The sequence below is a fragment of the Halichoeres trimaculatus genome, unplaced genomic scaffold (genome assembly GCF_033239565.1).
Source record: "Halichoeres trimaculatus isolate MK-OKI-2021-1 unplaced genomic scaffold, fHalTri1.1 fHalTri1_scaffold_17, whole genome shotgun sequence".
In the NCBI taxonomy this organism is placed as follows: domain Eukaryota; kingdom Metazoa; phylum Chordata; class Actinopteri; order Labriformes; family Labridae; genus Halichoeres; species Halichoeres trimaculatus.
In genome coordinates this window covers 23,184,081-23,208,384 of record NW_027437195.1, presented here as the reverse complement: position 1 = coordinate 23,208,384, position 24,304 = coordinate 23,184,081, and the positions used below count along the sequence as shown (strand labels likewise).

General features: G+C 39.0%; 1 protein-coding gene across 3 annotated transcripts; it reads right to left on the bottom strand.

The window, feature by feature from the left end:
- Positions 1 to 3,959: 3,959 nt before the first annotated feature.
- On the bottom strand, positions 3,960 to 23,670 carry LOC141806843 (serine/threonine-protein kinase PAK 2-like). Of its 3 annotated transcripts, none has more exons than XM_074692527.1 (15): positions 23,384 to 23,670; positions 13,209 to 13,402; positions 13,002 to 13,108; positions 11,356 to 11,503; positions 11,260 to 11,276; positions 11,034 to 11,147; positions 10,832 to 10,952; positions 10,673 to 10,736; positions 8,971 to 9,019; positions 7,085 to 7,197; positions 6,885 to 7,002; positions 6,687 to 6,786; positions 6,406 to 6,602; positions 6,174 to 6,311; positions 3,960 to 5,989 (listed from the first exon to the last, which is right to left on the bottom strand). In XM_074692527.1, exons 2-15 carry the CDS (start codon positions 13,384 to 13,386, stop codon positions 5,903 to 5,905), a joined length of 1,551 nt encoding a protein of 516 aa, XP_074548628.1. In that variant the 5' UTR covers positions 13,387 to 13,402; positions 23,384 to 23,670; the 3' UTR covers positions 3,960 to 5,902. The 3 variants fall into 3 exon arrangements, with proteins under 3 accessions (XP_074548628.1, XP_074548630.1, XP_074548629.1); XM_074692529.1 differs by lacking the exon at positions 23,384 to 23,670 and adding an exon at positions 16,189 to 16,439; XM_074692528.1 differs by lacking the exon at positions 23,384 to 23,670 and adding an exon at positions 13,619 to 13,673.
- Positions 23,671 to 24,304: the final 634 nt, after the last annotated feature.

The following is a 24,304-nucleotide window of genomic DNA, read 5'->3' as shown; positions in this document are numbered from 1 at the left end:
TATAACACATTTAATATGTTTGGCAGAATTTCAACATTTGTTTTAGGAAAAAACTGGCCATCGTGGCGAAATTATGCTGCCTTTTTTTGTTTGTTTGTTTGTTTTATAGTTGTGATATTTATTGGGGGTATTTCTGACCTGTGAGACACATGTGGCCGGTAGTTATTTAGTCAACATTTCTCAGCCTCTAAACCAGTGATGTACTGTAAACTGTGTCTGTTGTCTCCTTCATTGTGAGCAGTTTTCTGTCTGGATTTTTCAGCAGTTATTTTACTCCAATTATTTTCTCCCAGAGAAAACACAACACCAGTAAAAAATAAGAAAATGACTTAATTTCCTGGAGCACAGCAGTAAGACTTTAAACTGTATCAGCTGTGGCCCATGAAAGTCATTAAATCAGGGCTTCCAGTTAACACAAACATGCCTCGGTCATCATGCTGTCATTATGTGGAACATCTGTCTTTTCTATTTTTAATTAGACTAATTAAAGTAATAAAGTTTAAATGTGAAAATAATCTTTAGGTTAGGCTGTCTGAGCACGCTGTGGTCCTCTCAGAGTTTCCATGATGGTTTCTTTTAATACATATCACTCTGATACCTTTAGCTCTACAAACACACAAATGCTCTGTCAAAAAAAGTAAAAATAATGATTTTTTTTTTTTTGTCGGTGGTTCTGCTGTAAACATTTGCAATTCATTTAGTTTGAAAAGCACGTCCAGACACTGTAACACAGTGAGCGCCTGCAGCTCTGTGATTCAGAGGCCCGGCAGTAATATCAGCAACAGATGAACAATTCATCATTGAAATTTGGAGAGTTGTGGTTGCAGCAAAGCAAAATCTGGTTCTTGTTTCTGTAACTGAATATCATAGCTGTCCAAAACACTCCCTCTGTTCCCCCCATATCTCCTTTCCTTCATCACCGCTCCATCCCTTTTGTTCCTGCCTCCATCCTCTCTTGTTTCACCGCCCTGGTCCAGGCTGCAGTTGATTAGTGCTGCTGGATGTATCCTTTTCCACCGCAGCTCCCTGTCTCAGATGTGTATAAATAGGCCCTCTGGCGTTGTAATTGCTAATAAGGATCCAATGTGTGTGCGCAGAAAAGACTAGCCATGCCATTAGGAGTTGTACTGCAGCCAGCTCCCCACACAGCGAGAGGAATTATCAGCGACTCCAAGCCCAGGAGGAAGCCTCTGCACTGGGGTAGATAATGAGGCAGCCAGGCCTCTGAGCCCGGGCCTGGATTTCCCAAAACTTCTTGAGGCATTAGTCTTTTTTTTTTTTTTCCCCACATGAAAGCAAATGAGTCTGGCGGTCAACCATGTCTTCCAATAAGGCTTCTGGCAGCTAGCATAACAAGCCTCCCATTAAAATACAATTAAAGATTGGACATCAGTATTAGTTCGTCTGCTGCAAACACTTTGCACTCTCCTTCCTCTGTGTCGACAAGGAAATGCAATTTTAACAGTTTTTTCTGGAGGATGAATCTTTGTGCAAAAAGAATGGAGAGATTATAAAAAAATAATTTCCTTCTGTCACTCAGGAAGGAGAGCAGCCAGCTGTGTTTGCTTTGTTTTCTATCGTCATGCTGCCTGAACCTTCAGGTGATGAGGGGATGTTTGATTGGACGTGGGTGACAGATCTTCTCCAGCATTATTTTTAAATTTCTCTTCTTTTTCACGTTATAGTCCCACTGAAAGCCTTCTCTCCTTAACTTTCTCCAGCTGTATCACAGTCACATAAACTTTCGACTCCTCGTCTCCCTTCCTTCACTCTCATCCCTTTGGTTTGTCTTCTTCCTTCGCATCCTGCAGGGTTCAAAAAGACAAAATTCACCGAACGATATATCTGAACGTCGTGTTCTGGTTTGCTTTCCCAGTTTGTCCCTCAGCTGCTCACCCTGGTGCTGGTGGGAGCTGGCAGTTTTCCTCATCATTTAATCTCCACTGTCAGATCTTACTGCACCACAGTTATCTGTCAGCCAACCTGCGAGCTCACAGCTGTAAATACAAAAGCACAGACACGGCAGCGAGAGCTGAAATGTTCTCCTTTCACAGGGTTGGAAAAATGCTTCAAATATTGGAAAACAGCTTCAACCAACTGAGGAATCAGTGAAACTGCAGTTCGTCTGTCTTCTTTTTGAAAAAAAGCAAACAGTGGGTGTGATTTCAAGTCCATGCAGTGAGTTCCACTATACAGTCATGTTCATTTGAATACAGGGATCAAAAGGTCACAGCCGTCCAGTATAACTGTTTTAGTTTTGTCTTCTTTTTAAACAGATTCTTTAGATTCTCTTAATCTTTTCACTGTTAATGTGTTATTTTTTCAGGCTTTTTATGTCTTTAATCAAAGGGCAGGACAGCAGATAGAGCAGGAAACAGAGCAAGAGTGGGGACTGACATCAAGGAAACTAGACTATATCTGTGCCTCTTCACCGAATCTTTCAGTAATGTTTAAGAAGATGTTAAAATCCTCAAATTGTTTGAAACTTCCCACTTGGAAATGTTATTCGCTAACTGTTGAACTGTTCACTCACGCAGTCTCTCACAAAATGGTGAACCGCTTCTAACTCAACTAACCTGTTGCATACTAACCCATTTGTTTGGGAGATGTCCAGGTGTTGTATTTTAGCATTAGATTTTTTTTGTTTTGTTTTTTGTTGTCCTTCTTCCTTTTTTTTAAATAAAAACAATAAGATTTTTCTGTTTGTAGTGTTGTCTTTGCACTGTTTACTAAAGGTTTCAATTTGTTTTATATGTCAATATTTTATACAGTGTCTCAATGATTTAGGAATTATGGTTGTATTATTTTATACTGTGTTAACATGGTTTGAACAGTCTTTTTTTGTGATCTACAATGAACTAGAATGCAGTAATTCAAACCAAGAATTAAACTCTCTTCCAAATAATCCTTCTCTCATAAATATACTGGCGTGACCGTGAGGCCCACTGCACAGCTGTACCCTCAGCAACCCTTTGCTTGATCTCAGGTCCTGGAGCGACTAGACAAGCTGCGAAACAATGCTGCCCCCTTGTGGAAATTTGTTTCTTAAACAGAACTGGGAACCATCTGCAACTCCTTTTTTTCCACTTTCGTTATAATTATCATTCAGAAACAATAAAACACATATGTTTTATAGTCTCATTTCTTCCATGTATTATTATTATTATTATTATTATTATAATTATTATTATTATTATTATTATTATCCTCAATATTATTGTTGTTGTTATTATTATCTTAGCAACCCGGTGTCTTTCGTTTTTTGTATCTTTAACTCTCATTTGTACCCTTTTTGTTATTTTATTTTATTTATTTTAACCATTTACAATAACACTTTGAATATTTTTATTCTATCATTATTTTTTAACTTTTAAACCTAAAAATAACATATTTCAAAGGTGTGCATTATTTTACCCTCTAAAACTCTCTTTTATTTATTAAATTTTTTTTTGCCATTTTTCTACTTTGTCTTTCTTTTTTTGTATTGTATGTGTTTTATGTTTTTGTTGTTTTTTGTTTTATTTTTCAACCCCTGTAAATCCCTTTTAACTGCATTTTATTTATATGAAAGGTGCCATTTAAGTAAAAAATGATTGATTTATGTGAAGGAAACTTATAACTACTACACACCTGATTCTCTGAAGTTAGAAAAAGAAAATTAAATTACACAATTTTTTTGTGTTTGCTGTAAAACCTAAAAGTGTCATAAAGCTTTTTGTCGTCTGAGTTGGTCGTCAACTCTTTGAGGCTACTTTTTTTGTCTGCTCACAGATTTTTGTGGCCAAATTAGACCATTTTAATTTGTTCCAACCCTCTGAGTTAATGTTGTATCTTTTGCATTTTTGATAGAATGTTAATTAACCTCCAGGACAAAAATGTTTACAGTGTCATCCAAAAGAAACTCTAAAAATACAAATTCCATTAATGATCCAGACACAAGCCAGTTTAAGTCCATCTTTATTAATAATTTACAGACCTTATGTTCTGGTTTCATGATGAACAACAGATCACTTGAAACTCTTTCAATAAAACTGGAATGATTTTTCTGAGGAAAAAAACAGAGGACAGGATATGAATTCACTCCATATATATGTATGTACACCTGTTGAGTACCATGCCAGAGGATTTGACTGCATCATGACTCAGATAAGGCACAAGAAGGCACGTTGAATAAAGAGAGTGTAACAGTTTGTAATGATTGTCCAAATCGCTGAATGAGATTAAAAAAAAAAAAAAAAAAAAATCACTCCTCTAAAATACTTCTTGATTCATGTGTTGCTCCAGTATAAAAGTTATGGCTTTGGTTTTATTTAGGTTTATGCATAAATCGTATGGAAATTGAATCACTAAAAGAAGTAAAAAAAGAATAAAAAATCATCCGCTGTGTTAGTTACAATTATAAAAAAATGATATACAGAAATTTAAAAGCCTTTTAAAACAGGACGTGAACAATACAAAATATACAAAACAATGCAAAGACTTCCTCCAGTTTAGATCATTTAGACATTTTCATACATTATTTTTACTGTACTTGCACCAACACATAGACAGACAGTAAAGCTTGTAATGCAAAAGGCACAAAACATGCAGCAGACACATCATGGTGATAGAAATGTTGCTTTTAGATGGAGTGTATTTTTTCTCAGGATATGGAATGTCTGCAGAGAGAAAGAAACCTAAACCGGCTCTGTGATGGTGGGTTTTGGTGCCTGGTAAAACCCAAAGCTGCCACAAGAGGGGGATAAAATAATTAAAACAATAGGGAAAACTAAATCTGATTGGCCTATGTTAAATTAACAGGTTTTTTTCTACAGACTAAACATGTTAACGGCCCAGTTAACACTGGGATACAGGATACAGTAATTGTTTGAATGGCTAATTTCTTAAGCCGTTAAAACTGTAAAGAGGTTTTATATTTTATTTTATTCATAACTTATTAATTGTACTGACATATACGCTAAGAATTACACAGAGATGTTTGATTACAGGTTTCAGCTAGGTTGGTGCCATGTAACTGTTTGCTAGGAGGCCTCAACTCCAACTATGTAAATGTTTCTGGAAGTTCAATCGATCGGCTCCAAAACCCATCCTCAGAACCCAATGTGTGATGTCATAGACTGAGTCCATGTATGATACAGTCTACTGAAAACGCTCTGTCTGTACTTCTGTAAACAAATTTGTGTACATGCTAACGTCTCCTCCTTGGTTTCACTTATAAAACTAAAAGCTAGCTGGTAAACACTGTTGGCTAGCAGTGTCTGAATCCTCACAACCCTAACCTAATCATGACTCCAAGATTAACCCTTGTTTGATATAAAAACTGGAGAGTATTTGAATGATTTCTTGTTAATATACTCTCTTATCTTTGGTGTACAGTTATCACATGACCATCATCTGCATACGAAGAAAACCTGTATTGATACTGGTGCTGAACAAGACCTGATAACCGTAAGTACTGAAAATCTATATCACAGCTTATCAAATGTATAAAACAGCTCCACAAACCTACAAATCAGTCTAATGTATCAAAGTGGGTCAATGTTTTTCTGTATATCAGAGAAAAATAACTTTACATGGACTTTAACCACAACAAGGACAGCGTACGAGTTCATTCATTTTGAATGGGTTGTAGGAGCAGATGCAGATAAACGTGTAACAGATGTGCATACCGTAATAGTACAAATATCAACACAGAAAACAGATCATGGCAGTTTGCAGCTTCGTAATAAGGCACTAAAGTAGGAGTGCAGAAACACTGGAAATAGTGGAGCAAGATTCTGTTGCTTCTGGAAAAGAAACAAAAACATCCCTGGCATGTTCGTGATGGTCTAGAAGATGTTCATTGGTGTGGCTGCTTTGGTTGTCACTGGCTTTAGCTCTTACAGTTCTTACAGAGAGTGTGTTAGCGGTTGCTCCTCATGGCCTCCTTGGCGGCCAGGATGAGCGGGGTGAGGCTGGAGAGAGGCTTGGCTAGCTTCAGGAATGGATGCTGCAGAAAGAGAAGGACAGGTTAAGTTGTGCATGCATGAAATATCAAAAGTATATAATCATTTTTACCCTCACATTATAGTTTTACAAACAATTAATAGAATGAAGAAAAAAATCTGATCGATATATATCAAACTTGTTTTTTATCTCAGCCCTCGTGTTTGATATTACTGCAGTAGCTCTACCTGCAGCAGCTCTCTGCCTGATCCTCGTTTCTCCACGTCCATCTCCAAACAGCGGGACAGGAAGTTCCTGAAGACAGGGGACAGTTTCTCTGGACTCTGCAGCTCAGGTGTCCCGTTGGTGGCGATTAAATATAAAGCCTAAAAATTGCACAAAAGCAGAGACGGACTGTTTCATCACGTTTAAGGTAAAGTGGTGTAAAGAAGCTCTGTTCAGGAAACAGTCGACACTCACCCTGAGAGGGTTTTCGTTCAGATACGGAGGCTCTCCCTCCACCATCTCTATGGCCATGATCCCCAGAGACCAAATGTCCACTTTGGGTCCATAAGCTTTCCGGGTCACCACCTCAGGGGCCATCCAGTACGGTGTCCCCACCATTGTGCTGCGTTTGCTTTGCTCTGGAGTGATCTGGGCGCAGAAGCCGAAGTCAGCTGCAGAGAGAAAGACATGAGATGAGCTTGTGAACACCTGTGTATGTTCTCATGTGTATTGTTTGTAGCGTGATTCTCGCTTACTGAGCTTGACTGATCCGTCCATCCCAAGCAAAACGTTGTCACTCTTGATGTCTCTGTGGATGACCTGGTTGGCGTGCAGAAACTCGAGAGCCTGAAGAACCTGGAGCAGAGGACAGGAGGGTATGTGAGCACGTCACTATGCTGCATTGACCTACAGGTGGCAGTAAAGTGCAAACCCTGAGTCTTGGATAATCCTACCTCTCTGCAGACCGCAGCGATCTGAGCCTCGTCCATGCACGTCTCAGTCACGACATCAGTCAGGGAACCACCGGCCAAATAATCCATCACTACGAAAAGCTCGTCTCCGACCAGGAAACTTCAAATGCAAATAAAAACCGTCAAATCCCCAGAGCACTGGATTTAAAATGTAAATAAGCTGCATGTGAGGTCAGTGTTACCTGTCTACAAAGTTGACGATATTAGGGTTCTTCATCTCCTTCATAACCAGGATCTCATTAATAATCAGCTCTTTCTTCGGCTGCTTCTGCAAATTAATCTGTTTGATGGCAACCTGCAAGACACAAAGTCCTTTAAACATGCTGCACAAATAAATCTGACTGTTGTTGACAGGCTGTAAAAGAGGAGTGGCAAAAAGGGGACACTGAAGAAGAGGATGAAGGCCACTGTAAGAAAATTATCTGAGGGTTCAACCAGCAACAAAAACTTTCTGACCTTATTTTCTAACTTCTGAACAAAAAGTAATCTCAGAATTCTGACTAACTTTGAAAAATGTGACAAACAACACTTTTATATGGGACTTTACTTTAACAATTTTGTCTGTATCCTCAGATCTCAAAGCCAAAACAAAACAAAATCACATTTTTGATCAAACATAAGTGAGGAAAAAAATAGAGAATTTTCACTTTTTCCCTCATAACTCCGTGAGTACGTCTAAATTTGCAGAGTTCTGAGAATAAATTCTGACATTTTAATTTAAGAATTCCAACTTTTGAGCCAACAATTCTGTCTTTAATCTCATAATTAAAACTTCAACCTGACATATTTGTTTCCAATCTCAGATTTCTGAAATTAAATTCTGACACCTTAATCTTGGAAATTGAACTCCAATGTAACCTTTCAGTTTTTAATTCTCCCTTTTACAATCAGAATTTGGCAAGTGAATTAAAAAATTAACTTTTTTTTGTAAGAATTCGTAAAGTAAACATATTTCTTGAGAATTAACTCAAACACTTTAATCTTAGAATCCAACAATTTTTGTCCTAAGTCTCAGATTGTCAAGGGACACAGCCAGAGTTCTGTTTTCAATCTCTGAATTTTGAGGAAAAAAAAACACAATCATGTGAATACATTCTGAGGCTTAAATCTCTGATTTCTAAATTCAATCTAGCAACTTTCTTTTGTCTCTGATTTCTGAGGAGAAAACAACAAGATTTCAACTTTTTTCCCCTCTGTGAAAATTCAGAATTTTAACTTTCTCTTCTCTTTCTAGAAATTCCAAGTAGACAAAAATCTTGGATTAAATTCTCATCCTTAAATCTCTAAATTCTAACTTTGACCCTAGTTAAACTAGTTCAGTCTTTAATCAGTGAGGGAAAAAGTCAAACTGTATCTTCAATCTCAGAGTTCTGAGAATTTCAACTTTTTTTTTGCAGCAGTCTAGGATTAAATTGTCACACCTGACTCTCAGAACTCTGGGAAAGATAAATTAAGTAATACATTTTTGAAATCTTAGATTAATAATTGATTAAGTTATACATGATAAAAACAATAATTTATAGGACTTAAAATTTCATTTTGAAGACACTTGACAAAAAATCTGACTTCAGTCTCAGAGTTCTGACTCCATGTTCAAATTTTGCCGTCAAAATTAAATCCCTGATTCGGTTAATGGGGCAGTTTTGGATATCTTATTCAGTAACACAGAAAGAAACTGAACTCTCATGCAACAATCTGACTCTTTGGACTCAGAGACCAGCTGTGAGGTTAAATATTGTTCAGAGAAAGCGTGAACAAAGCTCGGTGTGAAGGGTCGATGGCTGAGTCAGTTTCTCCCATGACTCAAACAATGGACCAGGAGAGGCTGAAGTACCGGGCGTTCCTTCCCCTCCACTCCTCAGTTCTTCTGTTAACTTGTCATTAGATGAGTAATGTAAGGAGACCAATCCTGTCCAGTATATTGTAAAACCTTATCACCTTACAATAAAATGACAAACAATTTGCTTTAGTTGATACCATGTTCTCTCTTTGACGTAATTATAACATCAGCATCTGTTAAAGTTGATACTAAAACCTCTTTTTAGAGCTTAGAGACGAGAATCCTCACCTCCTGTCCTGTGGCAACATCAATGGCTGTGTAAACTGTTCCAGACGCCCTGGATGAGAAAAACAGGAAAGTCAAATTAAAGACTTTTCATATGAAATCATACAACTAAATAAATACTATTTCTTTAGAGTCAAATTCTCTGTAATAAACACTCCGTCATCTCTGTTGGAAGTTAAAGTATTACAAACATCAACTCAAAGGGCTATGTTGAACATCAAAGTGTCAGTTTTCAACTTCTCGTAGATAAATTTCAGCTAATATGAGTTCAAAGCATCACAGTCATGATATCCACCGACAGGGAACTGGATCTGTTCATGCTCCTCAGTGCTTCCTACTTTCAGCATCAATCTGGTCAGGTATCAGTGAACTGGGTCAACACCTGAGGTCTTTCTGTCTCTGTAATCTGAGCTGCACAGATTAAGCACTGATATGTACACAGTCTGTTTTCCTCATCGTTGAAGAAAGGTTAAAAAACACTGCTACAGTGTAAAAATGAAGCGTAAAAATAAGTGGTAAACACTTTCTTGGATTTCAGTTTTTGTAATGACTACAATGTTTTTGACCTGATCTATCTATCTATCTATCTATCTATCTATCTATCTATCTATCTATCTATCTATCTATCTATCTATCTATCTATCTATTTATCTATCTATCTATCTATCTATCTATCTATCTATCTATCTATCTATCTATCTATCTATCTATCTATCTATCTATCTATCTATCTATCCATCTTTCTTGCTGAATTGCTCACTCCCTTTGTTTCTGTTTTGAATTTTATGTTTCAATTCAAAATAACTTTATTGGCATGACAGACGTATGTTTACATTGCCAAACCAAGTGTGCCATAGAACAAATGTACACAAAGTTAAACACAGTTACAGATGTGCAACAAGCGTAAAGTGCAAAAGGAATAAAATAAAGTAAGAATAAAAGAAAAAACATTTTTTAAAATCTCTGTACATTCTAAATATGACAAATTTACAACAATTAACTTACAAATATTAGTGTACAAAGCAGGGGTGCACTGATCACAATTTTTTGGCTGATCACCAATCTCTAAAAAGCCTGACCTGCCGATACCATTTTGGGCCGATACCGATTTTTATTTTTTATTTTTTATAACTGACAGCATATGCCTTCAATGTTTCAATCTTATTTTATTGAAAATCATTTAACAATACCTGTGAAACAATAAAGTCTTTGTGTATTAACTTTAACAGCCAATAAGGTGTCCTGAGTTTTAGGTCTCAGAGCAAAAACAACAATGGCTGGCTGTCAGACCTTCCTAGAGGTATATAAGATCCGTTTCATATGTAAGGATGGGCCAATCACCAATACCCCAAAATTAAGGAAATCTGCACAGATCTCATCTCATATCCATCTTTCTTTCTGCATTTGTCTCTCATTCTTGGTGTGTGTGTGTGTGTGTGTGTGTCTCTGTCTCTGTCTGCCTCTTGGAGATGTCTTTCTAACATTTTTTTTTAGCATACGACACATGTGCAGTATTTGTGATTTTCGACCTGATTTCATCTACTGCTGGAAATTAATTTAGAAAAATGCAATTACAACTCGTCATCCCTCAACTGAACAATGATTAAAATTCTTGTTGGAAATAAATCTGTTGATGCTAAAACCCTCTGCAGTCATTGCGTCCATTACGTTCTCCAACCTTTCATTACCCTGTTTTCTGACTCACCCCTGGCCGATCTTGTCATAACGAGTGTATTTCTTCTTCGGGTCTCCGATGCTAACAATAGTTCCTGAGAGGAAAAACAAGTGAAGTCAGCTCGAGTGAGGCCAGAAATAGACGTAGTTCTACCAGAGATGTATCATTACCAGTGTGTGCTTGACTTACTTAATTTCTCCATAATCTCCTCGTCTGTCATCTTTCCTCCTTTCTTCTTTTGTTTGTCAGCTCTGGAGGCAGCGTCTCCGTCTGGAGCTGGGATCGGGTCTATCACTGACCTCGTGTACACCTGGGAATAAAAAGTCTAAATGAAAACTGCTCATTTTCACTCCCAGAGTGAAAGTGTGACAGTTTGTTTTTCTTGACTCACTGATTTTGTGTGTTCAGGCCGCGGTGCCACAATAGGAGGAGGTGTATCGTCGTCGTCATCATCATCAGCGTCTTTCCCACCTGACGGAGAAGTCCCTGTGCCCTGCTTGCCTTGCTGCAACAACAAAGAAACAAACAAACAGATATTAGACGGATTGAATATTTCTGAGTTTGTATCTCCCGTCATGTGTGAGATGCAGGTTTTAAATATGAACGAAACGACTCACCGACTGAGAGGCTTTATCTGAAAGTGATCAACAACAGAGGTGTGAGTCTATGTGTTTTAAAAAGCCAGCACTTTAACTAAAGTAAAAGAAACTGACCTGAAGCAGAGAGACTGAGGTATTTCTGTTTTCCACTGGTGGAGTCGTAGAATTTGAGGATGTCGAGGACGGCCTGAGGATTCTGTTTCTGTTCTGATTTACTGATGTTGGACGTCTGAAGGAGACGGGCCCACTGCTCTGGCATTCCCTAGAAAACAAAGGAAACAAAATTCAGACTCTGAAAACAAAGAGTGGCGAGTCTGGAACTCTATCTGTTAACACGTGCCAATAGTAAACTAGAAAATGTGACCACTTGGATTTTTATAGTGTTTTTGCATTCGATTTGTCTGAGTTTACATGTACTATAGGTGACGATGAATCTGTGAGCTGGTCTTCTGCATCACACACTGAATGCTCATGGCGATCTTTTTTATTCACTATTACATCACCTTAAAAATGTGCGACAACTGGAGCTCAAAGTCTTCTAAATTCTTTAACGTTTTTCTTACACTTGAAAGACATGGTCCCCCAACTTTTCTATTGTTTGAACTTAGTATTAACTAATTGATACAAAACAGAATTACACATCATATAGCTGCAGGAGGCTGCATCACAAAAAACATTCAAAGATATTTATTTGCAATCAACAAAGAGTTGCTATTTTTTTGTTTTCCAGGTAATTAATCTTATTCTCATAAATATGTACTGGATATCAAAAGAGAAGCTAGATTTAAGTATAAATTTTTAATTCATTGTTAGAAGTCTTAACGCCAAGTTAAACTAAATGACTGATGATATAAACTACTAAAAGCTAACGCTAAAGCTAATGTTGTCACTGTGTTGCATTGCTTAGAATAAATATCAAAAAATGTTTTTGATAGTGCGGTGGACCTTAAGTGCGAAACACAACAATTAGAAAAAAATAAAAAAAGAAGAAAACAAAAAAAAAAACAAAAAAACAACAACAAAAACAACATAACAGAAAACACAAAGAAATAAAAGCGCACACAATAACAAAAATAGGATCCAAAAAATAGCAAAAAAAGAGGCAACAAACAAAGAAAAGAAAAACTGGAAAAAAAAGAAGAATGTGGAAAAAATAGACAACAAGAAAAAAATACAAGACTTACGTAAAAACAAAAAGGAACAAAAGCAAAAAAAAGAAAAAGGAAACACATAAGGTTTCCCTCATGAATACTTGATGTAAAAATATCTTTTTTATGTTGTTTCCTTCCCAAAATATTCACTGATAAAATAAACTTGGCTGGTTTGACAATGAGTTAGCAACACTTCCAGTTGCCTGCAGGTACCTCCCTTTTTTTTAATTCTTTTTTTTATGCTTGTGTGTTTTATTTTTTGCTGTCATTTTCTTTTTCTTTATTGTCATGTTTCTTTTTTTTGTTACTGCATTCTCCTTTTTTGTGTTGTGTATTTCCCTGTCAGGGCTACCGTATCATACAGTGCTTTAAAGCTTATTACTGGTGAGGGGCTTACTGGAAATGCGACTCTACCCAGCTTCAATTGAATAAGGATTAGATAGGTGGCAGAGCTCTTTTTAGCCTCCTGTCGCACTGCTACTATGAATTCAATAACTTTGAATGTAACAAATCACAAAAACACATCCCTCCTGTAGTTTGTAGCGCTCTGCAGAGTTCTGGTCATGACTTTTCAAAAAGCTGGCTACAAACAGCATCACAGTCACTCACCGTGAACTCTCCAGTGACAGCATCAAAACCAACATGGATGGTGTGTTCAAAGTCTGAGGGGGAGGAGATCTCAGGCCTGTCCTTGTCACGGTCCTTCTTCCTTCCTCCTAAAAATAAAGGGCAAGGGTCAGTTTGTAATTTGGAGCAATATGATTGCTTTTTTTTCACTTTGTGTGTGTGTTTCTGTGTGTGTGTTCATCATGTTACCTTTTTCAGAGGCAAACATGGAGATGATCTTGTTTCTGGACTTCCTCTCCTCTGGAACAGACGGCAGCGGCCGAGAGCTGTGATTGGTTGACTGGGAGTCCTTGGTTCCTCCTCCTTGGCTGCTCATCCTGACAGGGGGGGCGGGGGGCTTGTCCTCACACACTCCGCTGTCACACATCTACACACACGTACACCTGCACAGACAGAGCAAAACGCACACATGACAATACATACGAGAAGTACAATAAGTCACTGGCTCTTCCTGTTTTTGGATTTCACAAGAAGAGTTAAAGTCTAAAGAAGACAGCTTGAAATGCTGGTGAGGAGCCACAGCACGTCGAGTTAAGCTCAGCCTACACTGTACAAGATCAGGAAGAAGCTCACAGCAAAGTAAGGAAAGTCTTACAGACCGAGAAATCAATCCATGCCACAGTCTGTGGAGTGGCTCTGAGTGCTGGAGAGAAGGGAACAGAGAGTGTGAACAGGAAGCAACGCTGATCGGGCAAAGAAGTGACGTGTTGGGTCTCGCTTAGTGTTGCGAATGAATGAGGAAGGAAAGGAGGCAGAGAGAGAGACAGAGCATGAGTGGGTGACTGAAAATGGTCTATTGCACAAATACATACCAAAACATATCTGAAAGCTACAATGAAAGACAATCTACCAGCCTCCTTTGCTCCCTTGTCCCTGTTCATTGCTCAAATCAAAATTAAGCTCCATACTGTAAAAGTCTTGGGGTGATCCAACAGCAAGGACACAGTCTTTCCAAGTCCATCCAAGCCTGTCAAAGCCCAGTGTTTGCTGTCCTGTATTCTTCTTCTCTTAAAAGTCCCTCTGGCACTGATTCAGAGGATGTAAAGTGGATACATTTCAGGTGTTTCAGATCATAACTACTTAAAGCTTTAAAGTCTTTGTCTTACTGCCCTCTACTGGTCTGGCATTGCAACACAATTGCTTTTATTTTTTTTTCATATATCACTAGAATTTGCATAATTTTTACAGGACTTTGGGCTTCAGTGGAAACACAGGAACCATTTAGTTCCTAGAAGAGTGGAACTAAAAAGTCTTTGGACTCAGGATGCACTCAACCCTAAATTCCACCGCCTCTCTCCTCAGAGAGTCACAGGCTCTTGTATGAATAGCAATATCACACGATCACCATCCACTCCCATAACTTTTGATATGTCAGTCCACACCTTTCTGCTTGTAAAAAGGATGTTTGGAATCATACAGAATGTTGAACTTCTCCACTTCCAAGATCAGCTTCTCCTCACCAATTTTCATTGCTTTGGTGTGTTTATGTGGTATAAAATATCAATTTGTTTAAAAATAAAATGTAAATTCTTTTCAATTTAACATATTTATTCTTCAATATAAAACCTTGCAATGCTGTGTTCATGTCCAGCATGGAAAATCGCCTACTCTTCCACTGCCTCACAGTCACAAGGTTGAATTTACGTACCTAAACATGGCGCCTTTTGATTTTACGTGAATTGGTACCCAGTGCTTTTGACAGAATTTGGTCAGTACCTATAAAAGTACCCAATTTGGTCCTCAATTCTATTTATTCATAGGGTCTATTTCAGCTCTGACATTCTACTGTGCTCTATTCTTTATGCTGCTTAACCTAGGTAACAAGTTTTCCTCCTCATTATTTTTACTAAGTTTGAATGACTTTAACAGGTTTTACTTTTTGAAAAAATTAAAACTAGGATCTGCCAGGAGTAAATATACTAACTTTTCAAAGTCTGTCTTCAAGACGAGAGAAAAAAACAAGAGGGTTCATCACCAGTATAGGTGATATATGATCAATGATTTGTGTTGCATTCAAGGTAATCTGGAAATCAAACCGCTAATGAACTCTTTCAATTTGAAGTTTCTGATCTTGAACTTTGATTTCTGTTCATGGATATAAACAAACAAATGAATCATTGTACAATGAGAACTGATGGGAGCCAGGAGTGTGTTCAGCCTGCTTTTGCTCTCCATACTAACTGACTAAAACAAGATCCTGCTGATACAAAATTGGTCATTACCACTCAGACAACCACTTACTAAAACTCACTAAACAGAGATTATGTGCAGGCTAACAATGACTAAGTTTTCTCATTCTGACTGGAATAGTTTTAAAGACTGGATAAGTCCATAAACAGGAGGGTGCTTACAGATACAGATCAGACAGTTTGAGTGTCACTCACTACCCTAATATGGTGAAAACTGAGATTGCAGACACGCGCACACAGACAGACACAAGCACGAAACCTTTAACCACACAAACACCTTGCAGAGCAAGCAGATGGTTTGACTTATAACTGCAGCTTGCTTCTTCGTGACATCACAGACAGGAAAGAGGAAGCAAACAAAGGTTTCCTCACTTCCTGCGTCTGACCGCTGATGACACAGCGTGTATAACCCCCCCACCTCGGATCACAGACGTGGCTCAGGTAGGCATGCCTGTGACCTCCAATTCACACAAAGTGTACTCTCCTGATTCAACTCTGCTGCTGGATCACGTCTCAGTAAAAAAGCTACAAAAATAAAAATAAATAAAAGTAAAATAGGAAAGAGACTTCTGTTTCCAACACACTGACATACACACTTGTAAGCTCTGTGAGGTAACTGTGCACAGGCTCCTCAGGCTTCAAGCTGCAGACACAGCAGCACTGACATGACTTAAGGCTGCGTCACTTTTCCTCCCTGCAGCATGAATGCACTTTTCGAACAATCAAGTAACTGTATGTTTGACATTACATGACAGAAGATGTCCCAGATAGCTCTGCAACTGACTCCATGCACTAAAATTAAACTCTACAACAGCTCTGGGTAACCTGCAGGAGCTTTTCCCATCCTGAAAAAGTGAAAACTTCTCTTTCAAAAGATCATTTAAACACAACCCAGGCGCAAAGAAGAAGAGGATCTTCAAACTGTCAAAACAAAAACAGAGTTTCTAGCGTCTCTTTCGTGGAAGCTGTAAAGCACTCACCTGTTTGTTGCCTCTCCTGCGTCTCACAGAAGACCAGGTAAACACTAAAAAATCTCAGCAAGTGACTCCAGCTCGAGTTTTTCAAGTGCTTATCTACTTAGCTCTCACTGCTTCTTCACCCTCGCGCTCTCTTTTCTGCCTTCTCAGGGCAGGTCTTAGCAGGCTGCTTCATTCCTCAGCGATATTGGCCTGGACAAGTGTATTCTTGCCCCGGCAGGATAAAATTAGCCTCAGTCCAGCGTTAATGTGCATTTTCAAAGTCAGCGTGTGCATCTGTGTGTGTGTTGGACTAAGTGTTGGGTGCAGGCAGACCAGGCTGAGACAAGTTGTCTCTCAGTAGGAATTTCATAGCTGCAGGGCTGCAGGGGTTGGGCACGCTCCTCTGTTCATCACACACACACACACACACACACACACACACACACACACACACACACACACACATACAGGGCTCCTCCTCATGCAGGCTCTGTCTCATACACACATTCCCTGCCCTAAAACACACACTCCCCTTGCCAACAGGGGCTCCATTGTGAGCGCTTGTCAAACATCTTTTGCGTAGCTTTGAGCTAAGCTTGCTGAGAGGAGCTCTGAGGGGAGCAGGCAGGTGCACACACCAGCACCGCAGGCCACAGGTGTGAGTGTTTGTTTAACTGAACACTCCTTAATGCTGCTGCATCAGCAGAAACTGTGATCATTTACATCATTCAACAAGCCCTGACTGTAAAGATTTACCTTTTACTGTGTCAAGTCAAAGATCTAAACTTAGACAGAATAGGACGGTCAGGAATCACACGAAAATTAACTATTTGATAGGATATTATGAGTGCAGTCCTGAGCATTACGTTACAGAACAATACCATTAGATTAGATAGAATACGAATCAGATAAGAAATAAAACATGCCATGGTTTGATACCTAAAAAAAACCCATTACAATACATGGCAGTAGGAAAAATACAATGTGATATGGTACGCTATGATACAGTGCAATACTGTAATTGTAATTGTAATACAATGACATTAAGAATGTTTTGGTGTGACTAGTAGGGATGGGTATCTTTCACATTTGAAATGATACGGTACCGATGCCCGGTACCTGGCAATTGGTACCGGTACTCAACGGTACCCAGTTTCGGTACTTTTTTGTGTTTATCTGGTAAAAAATATCAATTTGTTTAATAATGAAATATAAAAAAATTCAATTTAACAAATTTATTCTTCAATATATAACCTTGCAATGCTGTGTTCATGTCTAGCATGAAAAATCGCCTACTCTTCCACTCTCTCACAGTCACAAGGATGCATTTAGATACCTAAACATGGTACCTTTTGGTTTTACATGAATCGATACCCGGTACTTTTGACAGAATTCGGTCGGTACCTATAAAAGTACCTAATTCGGTACCCATCCCTAGTGACTGGAAAATCATAAAATATGATTCTTTTTTTAATGATATCACTTGGTACAGTGTGATATATTTTGGTACAATACAATACAAAACAAAACAATACAATTTGATACAATACGTCTTTTTAAAAACAGAGGTCAGTATGGTAAAATACTGTACAGCACCGTAAAATGTGTAACCTTTTTTATGATACAATATGGTACAGTATAGTACAATTTAGCACCTTACATATGGTACATTACAATACAAAACCTTATGATACCCTTTTTTACGAAACGGTACGGTACAGTACTATACAGAACGATACAAGATGTACAATATGGTATTATATGGTAGCCATAGACTGTATATAGAGTGGACAGCGTGGCTCCGCCATTTATAAATGTTTGGTTTTGAAGCCAAAATACCCCTGACACAGGCGCAGCCATTGTAGCAGACAAAAATACACAAGAACGGCAGCTGTCAATCACCGTTAAACGTTACGTAAAGCCTCGTTTTTAACCACCTATAACTAATGAAAACAAAACTTTTCAGAAAAAAGAGGATGTTATTACATGACAGCCAAATGATATCTTCAAATCACCACAACAATCGGACGTGAGAAACATTTCTACGGGGTGTATTAACTTTTTAAAGTTTGACCACAGCCCATCTGGAATGACTGGCACGCCAGATTTTTTCACCTATACTGCAGCCAGCCACCAGGGGGAGAAGTTTTTGTGGAGACCTCACTTCGAGCCAAACAAGCGGACATCCATTTTTTTTTTTTACAGTCTATGGTGGTAATGTCTAATATGATACAATATAGTAAAATATCATGTGGTACGATACGACACAATATGATAGAGTTCAACACGACACGACCTGAGCATGATACATTATCAGGGCTTGAAGCAGGAAAAAATCCTGTGCCTGAAAGCGGGGGGGGGGGGGGGGGGGGGGGGGGGGGGTTACTGTGTTTAATATTGTTTTTTTTAATAATAACAATAATAATAATAATAATAATAAAAACAACATTAAACACAGTAACACTAATTTTTTGTTCACACAAACGGTCAGTCAGCGATACAGCATAAGTACCTGTGGCCATCGCTTCTGGTAGGGTCCACAATTTTGTTGTTGGATAATTATGTTTGATATGATCAAGGCGGATGATGAAATGCTAAAGTTTACCTGAAATAGATTTAAAACCTTTTTAAATATAAATGACCCCTGTGCACACTCAAATAAAGACTACCTCAATCAGGTATTCAGCTCTGAAATGGTTGTGCTCCTTAAATATGAAAATATGCAGACTATTGAAACAAAGTAATTAAAGGAGCATAATATTGCATTCAATGAAAGTTGTGAAGGTTGAAGATTAATTGAAAAAATAAAAACTAAACTGAAAAAGCTTTCTAGAAACACTGTCTACTTTGATATCTATTTACAACAGCAATTTTTCACTAATAAACTAGTACCATACTTTCTCGACTACAAGTCACTTCGTAGTACTATCATACATTTTTTGAGGTCGTATCAGTCAAAAAAATGCGTCATGAAGACGAAAATAACGTAGGCCTACATAAGTCACACTGGACCATAAGTTTCATTTATTTAGAATGATTTGGTTTGTTTACACTATTTCCAGAGTGAACTTTTTACATATAACTTTTAAAATGTTTGTTTATTAGGAGGTTTAAATACTGTTCCTACGGCTTCTCATATCTATGATCAGTTTCACTTCTCTACGTGTGCTCCTGTCTTCTCCTCCTCCCCTGCTCTAGGTGAGTGTTGCTGGTGAGAACGGTGCACTGTGAGCTTAAATGAGCTCCATCTGATAAATGTCCTCACTTTTAACAAGTTACGGAATATTTGGCGCTAGATTGTGACTTAAGTCCCGGAATCCGTTTACCATAGAGAGCAAATAAGACGCGAGTGAAGTTTTAAAACACGTTATCAGGCGCTAAACACCGGGAGCTGTCACAGTGTCCGAGACGAAGGCTGAAGACCAGCGCGTCTGGGGCGCCTGTCAGTAGAAGACTTTGCGAAGGGACCAATGAGCAAACACTGTGTGCAGGCAGTGCTCGTGGAAGTTGTGGTGTCGTAGTCTCATACTGCAATGGGTTTAGTATTTCAGATGCCGTTTCAGAAAACTACAATTAAATAATTCAACCCGCCGAAGTCGCTAGTAGGAGTGACGGTCTTACTGAAATTCGCATGGATGAAAAATACATCCATGCGCGCCCGATTGCGTGATGACAGGCTCGCTGGCGGCGCAGTTTTCGAGCGGGTATCCCGATTACGTGGTAAACTTGCTCTCTGAAGCCAAGCTTCTTTGTTGTCCAAAAACATCTCTCAATATCACTGCTTCATTATAAGGGGTTGCTACTCCGCTTCTGCTCTCCGCCTCCGTCATTAATTACTCTCTTCACGAAGCACATTTATCTGACAAATTAGACGGACAGTGCCATATTGGACGATCGTTCTGCCAGTCACACTCATCATAGACCAATACGCATCAAGCCACGGTATGACGTAGCGGATTTTGGCCGCTGCTGCTTGTTTGTGAAAGAGAGGCGGGAGCTGCTCTCTGCAGCTCCCGCCTCTCTTTCCTGACTGGTTCAGTCGAAACTCGATCGCGTGAAATCAACGGAGGGCAGCCAGACCGACCTGCAGGATTTCACAATCTGGCAGGTTTGTCTACGCCGGATTTCCGGCACTATGCCGGAGGTCTTCAAGCCCTGCATTATAATACTGCTTTTTTTTGGGGGGGGGGGCTTTGTGTGCCTTTCATAGGATAGAGGAGGACATTGGATACAGTATGAAACAGGGTGAGAGTGGGGAGTGACAAACAGGGGAGAGGCCACAGACTTCAATTCAAACCTGGGCCACCCACACCAGGGCAAACCTCTTAGACCACTGGGCCATCTGAACTCCCATTTTGATAGCTTTTTTTTATACTGTATGGTATGATTTGCTACCAGTGGGTACATGTTACGATATTGTATGATGTGTCTTTTTAGGCTACAACACAGTATTGTATGGTACTCTGCAGCACAATATGATATTTTTTACAGTGTGGTATGATACAGTATGATACTGTACCATAACATACTTTGCACCAAGATATGATACGACATGGTCATTACAATATGGCACAACATAATTTGATACAAGTTGATCTAATATGAAGCCATTTGATATGATTTCAGTACAGTGATTTATTTCAAAATGTGGCATCATGCTTACATCCCTAACAAGGTTTACACACCAAAAAGCACAAACCAAAATACCAGCAAAAAATAAGGAACTAATTACTAGTCAAATCAATGCTAATGCCGGGCATATAAATAGTCAGTTTGCCGGGAAGCTCACCACAATGCACCACAGGTTGGTTTTGTCTGTGCAGATTATTGCACTGCTAGTAAACAGCAATAAAATCCAAAAATGCAGGTTTAAATCTTTGCTTTGGGTAAATGATAAAATCTTGATGTCAGTGTGATACCTCAGGAATATAAGTGAGAGATGTACATCCAGTTTCAGTTCAATTATATGTAAAGAGTGAGACATAAAAAGTGGTAAAAGGTAAGAGGAACCGTGTGGGTAACCAACCACATACAGGCTGAGATACAAATCTATATGGCAATTATTTTTGACGATTTATTAATGTTTTGCTGACAGAGACTTTGTGGCTCCAACTGCATCTTTATGTCTTAATTTGCAAACCAAAACCAAAATAAGGAACAGGCAGTGATAAAAAATGAGAAAAGCAGTCTGTTCTCATACTCAGAGGCTGGAAGCTGCACACATTCCTGTTTCTAAGCTCTTGTGTTGGTAACCTTACAGACAATTTCCCATCCAGATGTTGTCCAAAGCATCTGTCATCTGTTCTCAATTCACAGAGCCCCTCTTTCACCATCCCTCTGCCCTTCCTAATTTTCTATTCCTCATTCTGCGCCCCCTCACTGCACCAGAGGACTTTCTATTCCTTGTGGCTGACAGCCATCAAGGGAAGCCCACTTCCTCATCCTGGAACTCCCCAAGCTCCAGAAGAGGTCACAGGAGTGAACCGGCCAATCAGAGCGCAGCAAACACAGCCGCAAAGCTGTTTACAGGAAGTGGACAGCAAGCCTTTTGTGTTCGGCTTCTATAAAAGGAAATTCAGTGGAGGACTTCCTGGAAGGAGTGATGAGGCCAAACACACACAAACACACACACATACACGTTACCCGCCTTTACCTTATTCATTCACCAAAATGACACACACACACACAGCTACTACACTCAGCTCAGTGATTATGGTCCTGGCAGTGATTGAAGTGTAAACACACTGCCCAGCTGCACGCCCTCACTGAACACCTTATCCTGTTATTCTGCCTACAGCTCTGCGTCAACATTTTCATGAATCAAATCGCCAACCTGGCAACCTGAATTCCCCTTACGCTGTCAAAACTTCATCATACAAGCTGGAGCTGATTCAAAACTAACTCTGGACTTACTGTCACAGTCTGTTAGGTTTAAGTGTCTCAAGCAGAAGTGTCTGATTCAGTGTGCCTACAGGACTCAGTCACAAGTTTGATGTTAAACATTTGTAGATAAGCCAACAGGGAAGATTTAAAAGATCTAGATGTTATCAGTCCAGGCTTAGCCTGTTTGACGGGCCTAAAGCTCCTGTGAAGATGCTTTAACTGTTCACGCAACAGAGGGAAATGAATAAAATAAAACTCAAAGCTTGGATAAAGTAATGCATTAGCTATTAAGAGCAAGCAAAGACAAAAAACTTCAACATATCGGATGTATGAAGGTATTTTGAAATGTCAGAGGGGTGTTTGACGTCCAGAACAATTAATGTGCTCACACTTAAAGAGGGGGGCATTATGTTTTCCCATATTTTAAACAAAGCACAAAATCTCACAAGATCTTCACAAGACTTTCTGAAATGATGTGGTCATTGCATAAGGATCTCTCATTTGGTTCATGCCACATCAAAGGGTGGACCTCAAACACCAAGGTCATCCCATAGCCCCGCCTCCAACAGACCTACAGAAGGCTGGCCAGTTAGAGGGAAGGGGGTTTGTGGAGCGCTAAGTTTTAAAGAGACAGTAGCTAAAATAAAGCATTAACTCTATAGCTCTATAAAAATGTAGAATCTGTTCACAGGGGTCTTGATTTACCACACTGAGAGTGTTTCGGTTCTGTTTTCAGAAGAGTCAGAGTAAAAATGAAGAATGACATTGTGGGATTAGAAGGGGCAAATGTGTTTCCTCACAAAATAAGGATGCGACTGTACATGCAATGAGAGTGGCACTCACTTTTGGTATGTATGCATCGTTCATAATTTTAAAAAAAAACCTGATACACCATGCTAGCGTCACAACATTAAAAAATACCGTGGCCTGAGTTAGGATTGAAATTTTGATGTATGATAATTCAAAACTTCTCAATCTTAAACTGTTGATAGTGTGCACACACGCTACATCAACACCTTCATTCAGACCCCTTATCTGTCTTGTATTGACATCACATGCCATAACAATATTATAACATCCCTGAGGACTAGCACTGGTTGCTATTATTAAAAGAATGACAGTCACAGCACCACAAACACTTAGTATCTGGATCTATCACTTGTTGTGCTTTATTTTCATCCTCTGAGGAAAAGTGCTATCTCAACAGATATGAAGGACTAACGTTTCATAACTTCTACCTGTACTAAAAGTAACTTTTAGTCACGATCTGTATCTGGTTAAAAACAACAACATGTAAGTCAGACGGAGTGATGAATGAACAAATTAAACTTACCGGTTGCTGTCAACTTTGGAAGTAAAAGCCACACTCTGGACAAACCCCTGAAACTCCGCCCCGTCTCTGCTGATTCTTCTTCTGCCCTCTTGACCAGATTTAACCCTGAAACTACGTAGACCCCTCTTAGGCCTGAAAAAGACTATACAATAATTCTAGACACACGCTTTTTATCCCTGCCGTCTCCTCCAACTGCTCTCTGTCTAGCTTTCAGCTGAACCTGGGAGGAGCCTGGCGAATGGAGGAAGCGGAACGTCGTAGAAGCAAAGCGGTGAGCTAAAACTTCACGGCTTCCGTAGAGCACAGTGGGCCAAATACAGAGGCGCGTAAAACGTCTCCGACGATTAGCAGCAGCAGACTGCAGGCAGTGTTAAAGTTAACGGATGAATTTGCGGAAATACGAGGATTGTGACTTCAGAATAAAATCCCTTCTGAGGTTTCATCGCCCTGACCTAAAGATGGGGCACTTAATATTTACCTATTTAGAGCCCACATTGACAAGACGTTTTTGCAAGGGCCAATTTCGAAAAATAGGTCAAATGGTAAGTATAAAGGAACAAAAAGTATGGTAAATTAAAGGACATTAACTATATGTTATATTAATCTTCATGCAAACACAAATATTATCAAAGGGGTTATAGCACAAGTCGAATGCCTCTGTTGTTCTTTCACTATTGGGAAATAAGAAAATAATTAGGAAAAACTGTGATTGGTTGGTTGATTTGCAGTGAGCTAAGGTTGGGGATGCAATAGACTGAAGCAACTTGCAAAGTGACAGATCAGCAATACCCACTCAAATTAGAAGGTCGTAATTTATCACAGAAGTTTTTTGGTCAACTGAATTAATTGACTGCAATGTACTTACATGACTGTATTAAATAATTCAAGAACCTTTAAAGTACTGTGTACTTTAAAGGTATC

What these genes read in the sequence shown, in the direction of transcription:
- LOC141806843 (XM_074692527.1), bottom strand. Translation starts at nt 13,386, where the DNA reads ATGTGTGACAGCGGAGTGTGTGAGGACAAGCCCCCCGCCCCCCCTGTC. An exon ending in CATGTTTGCCTCTGAAAAAG is followed by an intron (nt 13,109 to 13,208) that starts GTAACATGATGA and finishes CTTTATTTTTAG; the next exon opens with GAGGAAGGAAGAAGGACCGT. An exon ending in TATGACAAGATCGGCCAGGG is followed by an intron (nt 9,020 to 10,672) that starts GTGAGTCAGAAA and finishes TTTCTCATCCAG; the next exon opens with GGCGTCTGGAACAGTTTACA.